Genomic DNA, 14,080 nt, shown 5'->3' on the forward strand with positions numbered 1-14,080 from the left:
GGGTGTCTGTACTGCGAAGGAAAAGATAGAAGCAGTAAAGGATTGGCCAAGACCTAGGAACCTGCACGAACTACGAAGTTTCCTTGGGCTATGCACCTACTACCGCCGATTTGTTCCGAATTTCGCCAGCGTTGCTAATAGCCTTCATGAGCTCACTAGGAAGAATAGAGCCTTCGAGTGGAGCAACGAACAGGAGGAGGCTTTCCAAGCTCTCAAGCAACGGCTATGTACTGCACCTATGCTAGCGTATCCCGTTCCAGGTGCAACGTTTATTTTGGATACGGATGCTAGTGGTTATGCCATAGGAGGCGTACTGTTGCAGGTAATTGATGGGCAGGAGAAGGTAGTTGCCTACTATAGCCGGATGATTGGAAAACCAGAGAGGAACTACTGCGTAACTCGGAGAGAACTACTAGCGTTGGTGGAGTGCTTCAAACATTTCCACAAGTACCTCTATGGGCAACGTTTCCGAGTTCGCACGGACCATGCAGCGCTGAAGTGGCTACTACAGTTTAAGAATCCAGAAGGACAACTAGCTCGGTGGATTGAAAGACTGCAAAGTTATGACTTCGCTATTGAGCACCGCAAGGGAAGTGTCCACGGAAATGCTGATGCCATGTCCCGTGGCCCATGTAGCCTGAAATGTAAACACTGCTCAAAAGCTGAGGGCAAAGAAGGCATTATAGACGTCCGGCTAACGACAATAACACCAGCGGAGGAGTGGAAGGAAGAACAGCTACGAAAGTGTCAGCAGGAAGATCCAGATCTGGAGCTTTTGATGCATGGACTGGAAGTAGACAGAAGGCCAACTAAGGAGCAAATGGCAGCGGAACTGCCGCACAATGGAAGAGCTTAAAATTAATATCTGGCTGTTTGCACCGGGTATGGGAAAGCGAAGATGGCCACTGCTCCCGCAACCTGATAGTAGTTTCAAGGGTAAGAATTCCGGATGTACTCAAGGAATTCCACAATGGTCCTAGTGGAGGGCACCTGGGAATCACGAAGACCCTGGAGAAGGTTAAGCAGAGGTTCTATTGGGTTGGTTGTCGGCAATCGGTCGCAGAGTGGATTGCTAACTGCGCAGAGTGTATTGCGCCAGGGACCGCAAATAACGATTATCCCTTGAAATTTCAACTCAAAAAATCACGCTGAAAGAGAAGTGCTACGTGCTTAAGGAGTAAACCAAAGTATATCTTATTATTCGGAATACCTTCAGCGGCACTGATTTTTATTTTTTATTTTTTACTTATAAAAATCAAGTTTAATCATTACATTTTGAGTTTTATTTTTTACTCAGAAAATAATCGTTATGTTTTGAGTTTTATTTTTTGCTCGAAAAATAATCGTTATGTTGTAAGTTTTATTTTTTGCTCGGAAAATAATCGTTACGTTTTAAGTTTTATTTTTTGCTCTGAAAATAATCGTTATTTCTTGAGTTTTATTTTTTGCTCAGAAAATAAAACTTAATTTCCGTATTCGTATGCGCATGCGTGAATAGACAGGGGTGGCTGCATTGAATTTTTAACGCCACTGTGGAGTGCGTAATGAAAATACAGAGAGCAAGATACAAGCGCAGAAACAAAGACAAGGGCAACGACAAAACCACAGACACTCACAACCTATATTGAAGGATCAAGCCAATGATAAATATGAAGAACAGGACAAAGTTAAAGATAAATAAAAATACAAGGAAAAAGATAATGATGAAGATAGGGATGAAGATGAAGATGAAGATGAAGATGAAGATGAAGATGAAGATGAAGATGAAGATGAGGATGAAGATGAAGATGAAGATGAAGACGAAGATGCGCATGCGCATGCGCATACAAATACGGAAATTAAGTTTTATTTTCTGAGCAAAAAATAAAACTCAAGAAATAACGATGAATTTCCGAGAAATCTTCATCTTCATCTTTATTTTCATCTTCATCTTCATCCCCATATTCATCTTCATCATTGTCTTTATCCTTGTCTTTTATTTATCTTTAACTTTGTCCTGTTCTTCATCTTTATCATTGGCTTGATCCTTCAATATAGGTTGTGAGTGTCTGTGGTTTTGTCGTTGCCCTTGTTTTTGTTTCTGCCCTTGTATCTTGCTCTCTGTATTTTCATTACCCACTCCACAGTGCACAGTGGTACCGCTCTCGAAGGAAGGCGGTCATAGAGGTTTTGTGAGCGATGAATCCGCGGTTTTTTGTCTCGTTGTTTTGGAAAAAATCCCTTTGATGAAAAAGTGCATAGAAATGTGATTTTTTAAATTTTTTTATTTATGTAAAGTCAAATTACTACTAGATCATACAAACAATGCATACAAAAGTAACATAGTTTTAAGTGCATAATAAATCTAATACCTCTTTTGATAGCTCAGACTCGGATTTTCGCGGTAATTTTCGAAGGCTATATATGCAAGGATCAGAATTAAGAAGTAATCTGTGCAAAAGGTCAGCATTGGTGAAAACACGAGAACTTTTTCTAGTGTTGAAACGTCGAAATTGCCTCACTAGCATTATCGCATGATTCGGCAGCTTCTTCGGAGAGCTCACCAATTGGCAAGATTGCGAAATCAATCACCTCGGACCCATGGATTAAAACCTTATGAACAGATGGTGGTAAATTATACCACGGATAGCCCCAACTAGGTTTTTCGCAACTTCAAATGCATAAATTTTAAATTTTTTAGTATCTATTTTATAACCCGACGAAAGGCACTGCAGGATGTGGTAACACTTGTCAATAAGAGCCTTATCTATTCCAGTAATATCTGCTGAAATAGCAGAGTTTCGGAAAAATTTTCGAGCGGTATTGCCGTCGTTGGATGTGCCGCTGCCACCGCTTCGGGGCTTGTCCACAACCACACCTCAACGATCCCTAAACTGCTGCTGCCATTTTTTTAAATTGATTTTATAAGAAACGTGGATAAAATATTCAAAAAACCGAATCCACAATTGAAGTGGCGACTGATATTTAGAGATGTCTGCTGGTTTGCTTATAGATCGTTCAATGTCGTTCATCTCATTTGGTGTTGCTCCACAAATGTAACATCTATTGGTAGATAAATCGCTAAGAGCAGAACTCATTTTTCTGTCAACCATTGATAGATGCAAATAATGCTCCATAACTACTTCGCGATTATGGAAAAGTAACGAAGTCGGTTGTAACTTATTAATTTTATCTTTAAAATAAGCTTCTTCTTGCACAGAAAGTTCTTTTGTTTCTTTAGCAAATTTGAACCGAATTGGTCTACAAAACCTAGTAGAAGATGGCCGGGGATTCTTCCAAACAGTAATAGCTGAATCTGACATGCTAGATTTATAAATTAATTTAAGGGGAACATAAGATGTTACAAATAAGCTGCTGTCCTCAATTTTTGAATCCGAAAATTTTTGTTTATATTCCATGTGCCCGGTACTGCCATCAAAACCCCACTTACCAATTAGAACAAAATCATTATTTGCATCAACAACACCATCTTTCACGTTCTTTTGGGATTCAAAAATTCGAGAAGTAGTGTGGTCTAACAAAGACTGTAAATTAATTTCGGCAGAGCATTCTGTAACACATTCCTCTAATGGATAACATCGTTTCTTCGCTTCTGGCACTTTCTGATATGAGGGCAAAACGTTTGCAAATTTAGAGTGTATTAACTCTTTTACAAGCAAGTACTGGTGTTCTGTCAATTTAGCCTCCGTAATTAGTACCATTTCGTCAGCGCTGAATTGTACAGAAGAGGTGCTTGATTGGGCGGAATCATTAATTATCGCAGTGACGGCAGAAGTATTGACCTTTGATAGTTGAGCTAATCTGCGGCGCTTAGACCTCTTACTGCATTCAGCAAATGGTTTTCTATTCAATTGCTTGCTTGTAGAGGGCAAATCTTCATTACCAGTTTTTGCAAATGTAAAAAGAGTGCAATTTTCTTTTCATTTAACCAGTCGCAGTATTTGGCGATTAGTCTGGATCTTGGTCTGTTAACTTGCGTCCAATATTTCAAAAACCTTCGGCAAAGGTAGAAAATGCAAATTTTCAAACTGTCAGTATTTACATTTTCGCCTGATGGCATAGCTTATGTCAGGGCTTCAAAAACTTTCCGTTTCCTTTCTTCTTGGTTTTTGACGCTTTGATAGGAGAACCATTTGTCCAATATAAAGATTCGAGCAAAAGAACACTTATAACTCGATCCTAAAATAAATTTAAAAAAATGGTCAATAGTGCCAATTAGAAGTGAAACCTTGAAAACCTTTTTGAAATTGAGGGTTGTCGTATAATCTTTATGCATTACCCAGAGGCAGCTAAACGCAGTTGGAAGGTTTTGATATTGAAACTCAGAAAAGGCAATTTTTTTTATACTTTCTGCCGCTTATTTAAAATTATATTTAAACTACTATTAAGACACTTAAAAGAAAAAAATCAAATACTTGGAATATTCTACATACCTTCAGCTTTCAGCTCCATATCAAAAAAGTTCTGACAATTAAATATTTTTGATCAAAATCTTCTCCGCGATTCACTTAAAAATAATGCGTAGTTTTAGAAATAATAAGCACTTATGAAAAGTCTTCACTTTCGACGGTTGAAACGGAGCTTTAGCGTTAAAAAATTAATTTTTTTTTCTATTCCCAGTTAGAGTGGTTGTTTGTTAGTAATTAGACAAGATATGGTGTCAAAATGACACATCAATATTTTTTTTGAATGACCTACTACGGTACCACTGTGCAGTGGCGTTAAAAGTTCAATGCAGCCGCCCCTATCTATTCACGCACACGCATACGCATACATACGCAAAAATTAAGTTTTATTTTCTGAGCAAAAAATAAAACTCAAGAAATAACGATTATTTTCCGAGCAAAAAATTAAACTTAAAACGTAGCCATTATTTTCCGAGGAAAAAATAAAACTTAAAACGTAACGATTATTTTCCGAGCAAAAAATAAAACTTAAAACGTAACCATTATTTTACGAGCAAAAAATAAAACTTAAAAAGTAACGATTATTTTCCGAGCAAAAAATTAAACTCAAAACGTAACGATTATTTTCTGAGCAAAAAATAAAACTCAAAAAAGAATCGTTATGTTTTGAGCAAAAAATAAAACTCAGTTAATAACGATTAAAAAGTGATTTTTATAATAAAAGTTATAACCGTTACGGTCCCTGATTGCAGCTAAAGGGCCGAAATCCAGAAGTCATGGCCAGATGAAGCAGTATAACTGAGGTTCACCATTCGAGCGGATTGCCATGGATGTAGCCGGTCCATTTCCTATGAGCGCACAGGGAAACAAATATGTCCTTGTGGTTATGGACTACTTTAGCAAATGGCCGGAGGTATACCCGATTCCAAACCAGGAAGCTAAAACAGTAGCGGAGGTATTCACCTACAATTGGGTTGCGAGATACGGTGTACCTATAGAGCTGCACTCTGACCAGGGAAGAAATTTTGAATCGGCGGTGTTCCAAGAGATGTGCCAGATACTGGGTATCCGGAAAACTCGAACAACTGCTCTTCATCCCCAATCAGATGGCATGGTGGAACGGTTCAACCGAACCCTGGAAGAGCATTTGCGGAAGGTCGTGGATAAAAATCAGAAAGATTGGGATGTCCGATACCCTTGTTCCTGATGGGATACCGGTCAGCAGTGCATGAAACAACGGGTAAAACTCCTGCAAGGGTAATCTTCGGCAGTGAGCTCCGTTTGCCTAGTGACCAGAAGTTTGGAGTAACTGGCGATGCAAGGAGGATTGGTAAAGAGACGTCCAACATCCTGGAATAGGAGTTGAGAGAAATACATGCTCTTGGGAGACAGCGAACTCAAATTATGAGTGACAAGATGAAGGTCAGGTATGATAAGGCAATGAACTCCGAGGGTTTCCAAGAGGGAGACTTAGTGTTGCTGTACAATCCACAACGGAGAAAGGTTTGTCCCCAAAACTACAATGCAACTGGGAAGGTCCGTATAAGGTCGTCAAACGGCTGAATGACGTAGTGTATCGAATTCAGACCGTTGGGAGACCAAGAAACAAGATGAAGGTGGTCCACTTGGAAAGGCTTGCAGCGTTTGGAACAGCAAGTGTGTCTGATCGGGACGATCAGACTTAGGTGGAGGGCAGTGTGGCGAATACTGCGGCAACACAAAGCGAACAACGAGAAATAGGCACAATGTTCGAGGAATGACGTAGAATGTTCCACTAAGAGAAACGTCAAGTTTTATGAACACTGCGAACAGCGAGAGAAAGAGAATGAGCGATGAACTTCAGAACGTTCGAGAGGTGCCATGAGTGCGAGCGCAGGTATATAAGAGCCACGCCACAGCGGAGTTGAGTTAGTTACAAGTCAGCAAGCTACGAGTAAAGTGAGTTGCGAATAAGCAAGCTATAAGTTTAATTGTGTTAACAAGTTTTGTAAAGCGTTGTAATTGCTTTAACGAGTATTGTAAAGTGTTTTACGGTATTAGCGAATATTGTTAATTGTTTGTTGTACAATAAAGTTAATTGTACTACAATTTGGTCATCGTGAGCATTTATTTAACAATCCAGCGATACGAGCCGTAGTATATTTGGGAAATCCCTCAAGGTTTTAAGGATAATCGTAACACTGCGTTCTTTGGTGCTACTGGCATTGGCCAAGGGTGCAGAGCTATCACACGATTTCACGATCTGCTCAATATCTTTAGACATTCTTGGCCAAAACACTTTGTCGGCAGCCAACAGCTTCACACAACATACTCCTGGATGACCTTCATAAAGACTTCCAATTATTTTCTTACGCAGTGTGAACGTAATAATAATTTGTTCGCCTCTGAACAAACAACCTTGGGCTTCCTTCAAGTGGTAGCGATATGAAAAGAAAGCGGCTACCTCAATTTCATTAACTTGCTTGCAAAACTTGGGCCATTTATCTTGCGATACAAATCATTGGTGGCTTCTTGAATATCTTTGAATGTGATTGGTAGCTGTTTTGCTGATTGAATGGCAAAACAAGATATATCTTCTACATTTTCATTACTACACGAAATAGGTGCAATGACAGTATCTTCGTCGGGTTTGGTGTATTTAGACATCAGTCGGGATACAACATCAACATATCCGAAACTGTTTGTACCGATGAACTCAAAATTAATGTCGTAAGCTAAAAACGATGAGCGCCCAGCGTTGTAGACGGTTAGCCGTATAAACTGGGATACCACTTTTTGATCCAAAGATAGCGAGCAAGGGCTTGTGGTCGACTTGAGCGAAGAAACGTCGACCTGCGATATAAAAGTGAGATCGTTTCAAACCAAATATTAATGCACGAGCTTCCTCTTCGATTTGAGAGTAATTTTTCTCAGCTTCATTGAATGTTGCAGCAAAATGCATTATTGGGTGAAGAGATCCATCCTTAAAGCAATGCATTATTGCTGCCCCCATGCCGTCTATTGATGCATCAGTAGCCAGTACAATGTCTTTTCTCGGGTCGAAGTGCGTAAGAACTAAATCTGATGACAAAATCTTCCTCAGTTGATCGAATGCTTCTTGATGAATGCTTTGCCATTCAAATTTTGCTTCTTTCTTCAATAAGTCATCCAATGGACCTCTCAACTGCTTCATTGACTCGATAAACTTGCCGTAGTAGTTCACTGAACCAAGGAATGATCGCAATTGGCTAACATCTTTAGGTTGAGGAGCTGATTGAACTTCCCAAATTTTTTCAGGATTTGGTCGGATGCCTTTTTCATCGATGATATGGCCGCAAAAGTTAACGGACGACTTGCCAAAACAACACTTGCTAATATTTAGTTGAAAACCATAAATTTGAAGCTGTTCAAGAGTCTTGAAGAGCTGCTGTTTGTGATCTTCAAGGTTCTCTCCTGCTGTGACCATGTCATCGATAAAACCAAATGTTGAGGTTCCACTGAGCATTTTTTCAACTATGGCTTGGAATTCCGCAGGCGCTGCTTTGACTCCTTGCTGAAGGCGATTTACTTTAAACATTCCAACGTGAGTGTTGATTGCCACAATTTCCTTGGAATCATCATCAACTTCGACTTGAAAAAAAGCGTCTGACAAATATATGGTACTGAATATTGTCTTTCCTGCAAACTTAGCGAAAATTCGATCGGATGTCGGACTGATAATACCAAGATGTTGAAGACGTTCCAGTTCAATTGAAATGGGTTCGCGAGCTGCTTGCGGAACTGGTCGAGCATTCCGAAATATTGGATGGGCTCCAGGCTTGAGCTTCAGAGAAACTTGTCCTTTGTTGAAACAGCCAAGTCCCTCGGAAAAAAGCTTCGGAAATTTCTCGCAAACTTCGATGGCCAAGTCATCACCAGTTTATTTTATATGTTTGCAAACAGAATCAAAGGGAACACTCCAAAGATCGAAAGAATTAATCCAAGGTATGCCAAAAAGATTAAAATCAAGTGATGTAACGTAGCAAATTTCGCGTTTTTCCTCCCCATTTAGTTTAATGCCACAATTGAAGACACCCAAAATTGGAATAGCAGTACCTGATGCGCTTGTGGCATTGGTGCGTATTTCTGATGACAGCAATGGTTGTCCGATTAAAATCCAATTTGATTTTGATATGATTGTTATATCGGAAGCAGTATCAACCTGCAATTTGATTACAGTTCCGTTGACAACTGGATTGATATACTTTCGGTTAGAGATTGCGTGAACCGTAGCTTCAACTTGATTCGAACTGGGGTTTTTCTTGCTGGATGATTTATATCCATTGAAATTTTTCATAAAAGCACAGAAACCCGTCTTATGCCCTTTTTCATTACATTCGCCACACTGCTTGTCCTTGCATGGACAATTATCAATCCAATGTATTTCGCCGCAACGAAAACAGGCCAAGCGAGGAGTGTCGTTGCTTTGGTTCCGAACCGTTGACTTGTCTTTGTTGACTGATGACTTTGAGTTTTTATTTTGTTGAACAGAATGAACTTCTTGAGCAGCAAATTATACGCTCGGCTTCGTTGATCAAATCCCGAAAATTCAGCTTGTGAACGTCTGCACGTGCGGCCGCATCTGTTACCCTCTCCAACTCTAAATACTGATTGTCAACTTTCGTTAGAAGCTTTTCCAGGATAAGCGAGTCCTTGACGTCTTTTAACCCACTCACAAATAACAAAACTTTAAAGTCATCCGCAGTACAATGAGAAATGTCAAACTTCTCGGCGTGCTTATTTATACGAGCGGCATACATGCTAAAATCCTCATAGTCGAACTTTGCGTGGTTAAAGCACCTATGACGCATTGCGAACTTTGTTTTTTTATAACCGAAAAGTTTCTTAAGTATTGTCACAGTATTCTCAAATGTACAATCTTGTGGTTTAAGAGGTAAAATTGAATCGGCATAACGTTGATACTGTTCCTGATTGAATTTTTGGAAAAGAAGATAAACTTTTGTTGGTTCATCCAGACCCTCTGCTTCATTTGTAAAAACCGACTCATAGCGTTCATAATAAGCCTCAAACGTTTGATTGTTGTCTGGGTCATATTCAAAATTGACCATAGAATCGGCCAAACATTTAACTTTAAATGCTGTTGAATCTTGAGCAAGAACGGCTTGATCTGCAATCTGTGCCGGTTGACCTTGAAGAATGCGCTCAATCAGATTCTGCTGTTGTTGGATATGCTGTTGCATCAAATTCTTTTCTTCTTGGTGTTGCTTCAAAATCTGTTGATTTTGTACTTGCAATGCCTCGAACAATACCTTGAATTGTGAGTGATCAATTTTGCTGAATGCGTGTTTTCTAAACTAAACTCGTCGCCAATGTAGTAAATCGTAATTATTTAATGAATAATGAAGATTTACAAAGATATGTTTATTAAATTGCAAAAGAAATTAAACTCATAATTTTTCAATCAGTAAAATAATTTGGCGTCGGCCGCTGTGGTGTAGTGGTAAGCAGTGCGCGCTTTCACTCATCAGCACCTGGGTTCAAACCCTGGTCAAAGCAACATCGCAAAAAATATAGATAAAGGTTTTTTCTTAACAGCGGTCGTCCCTCGGCAGGCAATAGGCGCGTTCATAAGTCGTAGCTGTTGGGTAACCGTTGGCTGTTTGTCTTAGAAACGCACAGTTGAGTAGTTACGCTCAGCCCAACAGTTGGCAACTACCCGCCATTTTTTCCAGCGGAAAATTTTTACGCTACCTGAACTCAACGTGTTGGGCTTAGCCTAAACAGCTGTTTGAAAAGACTTACGCCACTTATATTAAATTTAACGCCGCTTTGTTAGGTGGCAGTTGCAAACAAATTTATTATATTTTATATTACTGACGTGATAAAGTAACTAAAATATTTTATAATAATACTACGTTTCTAAAGATATGTTTTTAAGATGTTTGCTATATAATTTTACACTGTTTAATTCATTGTAACATTGAACGATTTTTTCAACACGCCGGCCGCTCAGTGTTGAATTCTAAATAGTATCGGCGCAACTATCTCTATTTGTTGCAATTTCATTTGTTTACATTTATCAGCTGTTCATTTGGCAGCATATTCATCAAGCCGTTTCTAAGACGTAATTGTTGTGTTCAACAGTTGCCAGCAGTTTCGTAGCAGATGAGCTAAACAGCTACGTCTTATGAACGCGACCAATATCAAGGCGCACACCACAAATCGGACGAGAAGCACGGCCAAACACTAACATATGTGTAAGCGCCAATCTATTATTATTATTAAAATAATTTGACAAAAAGTGCAAAGCTTTTAAGGAATTAAATTCAACGCAAAGTCAATAATCAAGTCTCGAACACTGTTTATCCATTTGTAACACCACTGTCGATAGTTTGACAGTTCTAGTTTGTGCTAACCAATTTATTATTTTTGTACGTTTGCATCCAATCACCGCACACTTCATTTTAATTACATTTGCACAAAAAACTTATTGAAAATCGCTTAAAAATCACTGAACTTAACCACCGACCAAATACACATAAAGAAAGAAGCAAAACAGAAATAGAAAACTTCAAAATTACGAACGTCACCCACTTTTTTCTCAATTGCTATTACAAATGGCTGCTTCTCAACCGGTCAGATCTGTTCTAATTGGTGGGTTTCACACTGGAACATTTCTGCCACCAGAACAACTCTGTTTGTTGGCAAGAGAGGCAGTGCGGTGAGGTAAAGTTTCTCAAAAAGTTGTTCCAGCTTCTACCCCGCATTAAAGTGGTAGTGTTGCTGCAGCGCACTAACACATACGCAACTACGAAAATGCCGCTACGCAGCTTTCAAGCGCAGAAGTTACAAATACATTCAAACGTCCTGTACGTATACTCACTTTATTCTGCTAATTTTCATCCAGTGTGAAACCGTGAGAATAATTGTTCTGTCATTCTAGTGTGAAATAGCCCATTGGTTCATGGAGAAAACCACGAGAAGACGCCAAAGCCTATAGTTGTGTTTCCTTGGGTTATCCAGCTCAGTATCACCAAAGAACGTAGATAACAAGAAGGGACAACTCGTTATAATTGTAGCGAAAGTGCGCAACAGGGGCGTGCCTTCTCTTTTGCCCTAGTGCATTTTTTGATTGGATGAAAAGAGAAGGCACGCCCCTGTTGCGCCCTTTCGCCACAATTATAACGAGTTGTCCCTTCTTGTTATCTACGTTCTTTGGTATCACGATCATTTCTCACGAAAACCATATGGATCATTCATTGGCAGCCCTAATTTTATACTACTAGACGAAATTATAAAATTGAACTCACTAAATGCAGAAAAATACATTCAAACGAAATAGTATTCAATTAAATAAATATTTAACATAAAGGCGATTTATGTATTTGAATCAAGTTAAGAGAAACAAATGGCAGAATATCTCTTTGTCAGTGCTACCAAACCGCGCAGCAAATTATCAGTGAAACAAAACAAACACAGTGGATCATAAATTGAACCAGCGCTCCATCAGAATCATATCGATGTTGCATTTGCGTGCAAATTTTTTATCTGGATCCCGATCATTGCCGAAGGAAACACAGCAAATGTAATGCGGCACTGTTCTATCTTTGAAAAAAAGCCAAATTAAATATCTCGAGAACGAGAAATGCCGAAATAAATGTGACGGTATTTTTAAAGCTTTTGAGTTGAAAAATTCAGGAAAAATAGTCCCATTTAACCATGTTCGGACCGACAACGAAAACACTTTGAAAACGCGTTTTGTGATTGTGGGCTGTAAGCTGTTCGCACCGGCTGTTAGTGTTTTCGTTGACATTTCTTTCATCCGTTGTTAACAGTTTTGTTACGAAAAAACAAAACCAAAATATATATTTTTTCATTTTCTTATTATTAGCAACCTTTATCTTTTGTTCACATTTTAATTTGGCCAGCCAATTAGCAATAAATCCCAACTAGCATATTAGAGCGATAAAATATGACTTCCATTTCGATAAATATATCTAATAAACTAGTGAAGACACCGATTGGAATGAGTGGAACGTGAGTTTTCAAGCAGTTTTCAGCGAAAACTAGTTTTCGTTTGATAGATTTTACACGGGCGAAAACATGAGTTTTATCAAAGAACGTAGATAACAAGAAGGGACAACTCGTTATAATTGTAGCGAAAGTGCGCAACAGGGGCGTGCCTTCTCTTTTGCCTTAGTGCATTTTTTGATTGGATAAAAAGAGAAGGCCCGCCCCTGTTGCGCCCTTTCGCCACAATTATAACGAGTTGTCCCTTCTTGTTATCTACGTTCTTTGGTTTTATGTCGAAAACCAGTTTCAGCAACGAAAACATGTTTTCGACGGCATTTTACCGTTATTATTGGAAATGCAAGACTTGGCACGCATTTTTAATTTCTTTTTTATTGAATTCAAATGAATAAAAACACATTTTTCTAAAATATTTCTCAATTTACATTTTAAAGTTTTTTCTGAAACTTGAATGTAACTCTGCGCGGAGCATGAGAGAATTGAAAATGAGGTGATCTCAGCTGTTTTCAAATGTAAACAAACAAAATGGCGCCTTGCATACTTGTAAGCCTATACAATGGTAATATTACACCGTTCATCACGTTCCCGGCCGTGATCTACGCGTCGCACAAAAAAATTCTTACAAAAGTTGTGGAGAAGGAAAATCTCTACAACTTTGGCATTTGAACATGCTGCGTATTTTCAAACAGAAATTGTTGAAAAAATGGCGCAAAATGTGACCGTGTACCAGCTTTTCAAGATCTATACATAGAAGGTCGCGCAATGCGCGAAATAAAAATTGCCTCTCTCTGCTCGTATGGTCCCAGGGCATGGCTTATATATAAGAGGTTGCGCAATGCGCAGGTCCGTTATTCTTCTCGCAAAGCGCAAAGTTTGGGTGACAGCAACAGCGAGAACAACAAGCAGCGAAAACAACAGTGAAGAGAAGCGATTTCAAAAGAATTGTAATCGATAGCTTATTCAAAAATACATTTAAAGTTAATTTTAACCAAGTTTTTACTCAGGCCTTTATGTCGAAAAAGCCACAAAAGCTGATTTTTCACAGCGACCAATTTTTGCGAAATTTTCACTTAAACTGAATTTTTGGGAAAGTTTCATGATTAGACAACAAGTAGTTCTAAAGTTATAACAATATTATGGCGACACCCACGAGCGGGGTCTTACAATATTCGCAATGTTTTAAATAATAAATTTTACGTTAATTTTTCACGAAAATACTTTTCATATTTTAACAAAAACCATAGTATCTAGTTTATTGTGTACAAATTTCAAATCAATCGATACATAAACGTCTGAGATATAGCAAGTTTAAGTGAAAATTTCGCAAAAATTGGCCCCTGTGAAAAATCAGGTTTTGTGGCTTTTTCGACATAAAGTCTTGAGTAAATACTTTGTTAAAATTAACTTTAAATGTGTTTTTGAATAAGCTATCGATTACAATTCGTTTGAAATCGCTTCTCTTCACTTCAATTTTATGTTTTTTACGCTGCCTGTCAAGGCGAATTTACACAAGGTGGTGCTGTAAAATCAGCTGATTCTTCGCCTTACATGTATTTTGTTTTTGCTTTTACTGATTTGACAGCACACCCATCAAAAGCAAAAACTAAATACATGTAAACTTTTGAGCGAATTGAGATTTGACATAACACCCGCAATACAAAATA

The 14,080-nt window shown here is 38.6% G+C and overlaps 1 protein-coding gene across 1 annotated transcript in view; it reads right to left on the reverse strand.

Moving 5' to 3' along the window:
- Positions 1–6,845: 6,845 nt before the first annotated feature.
- LOC118754748 overlaps positions 6,846–14,080 on the reverse strand; it is a 19,305-nt gene continuing 12,070 nt past the window's right edge. Inside the window, exons 2-5 of the mRNA XM_036489637.1 lie at positions 8,944–9,694; positions 8,481–8,882; positions 7,288–8,015; positions 6,846–7,238 (exon numbers count right to left, since the gene is read on the reverse strand). Coding sequence (XP_036345530.1) covers positions 6,846–7,238; positions 7,288–8,015; positions 8,481–8,882; positions 8,944–9,694 — 2,274 coding nt within the window. The remainder of the gene's footprint in view (positions 7,239–7,287; positions 8,016–8,480; positions 8,883–8,943; positions 9,695–14,080) is intronic.

This window comes from Rhagoletis pomonella, unplaced genomic scaffold (genome assembly GCF_013731165.1).
Source record: "Rhagoletis pomonella isolate Grant_MI unplaced genomic scaffold, Rhpom_1.0 Rhpom_scaffold_00002, whole genome shotgun sequence".
Classification (NCBI taxonomy): Eukaryota; Metazoa; Arthropoda; class Insecta; order Diptera; family Tephritidae; genus Rhagoletis; species Rhagoletis pomonella.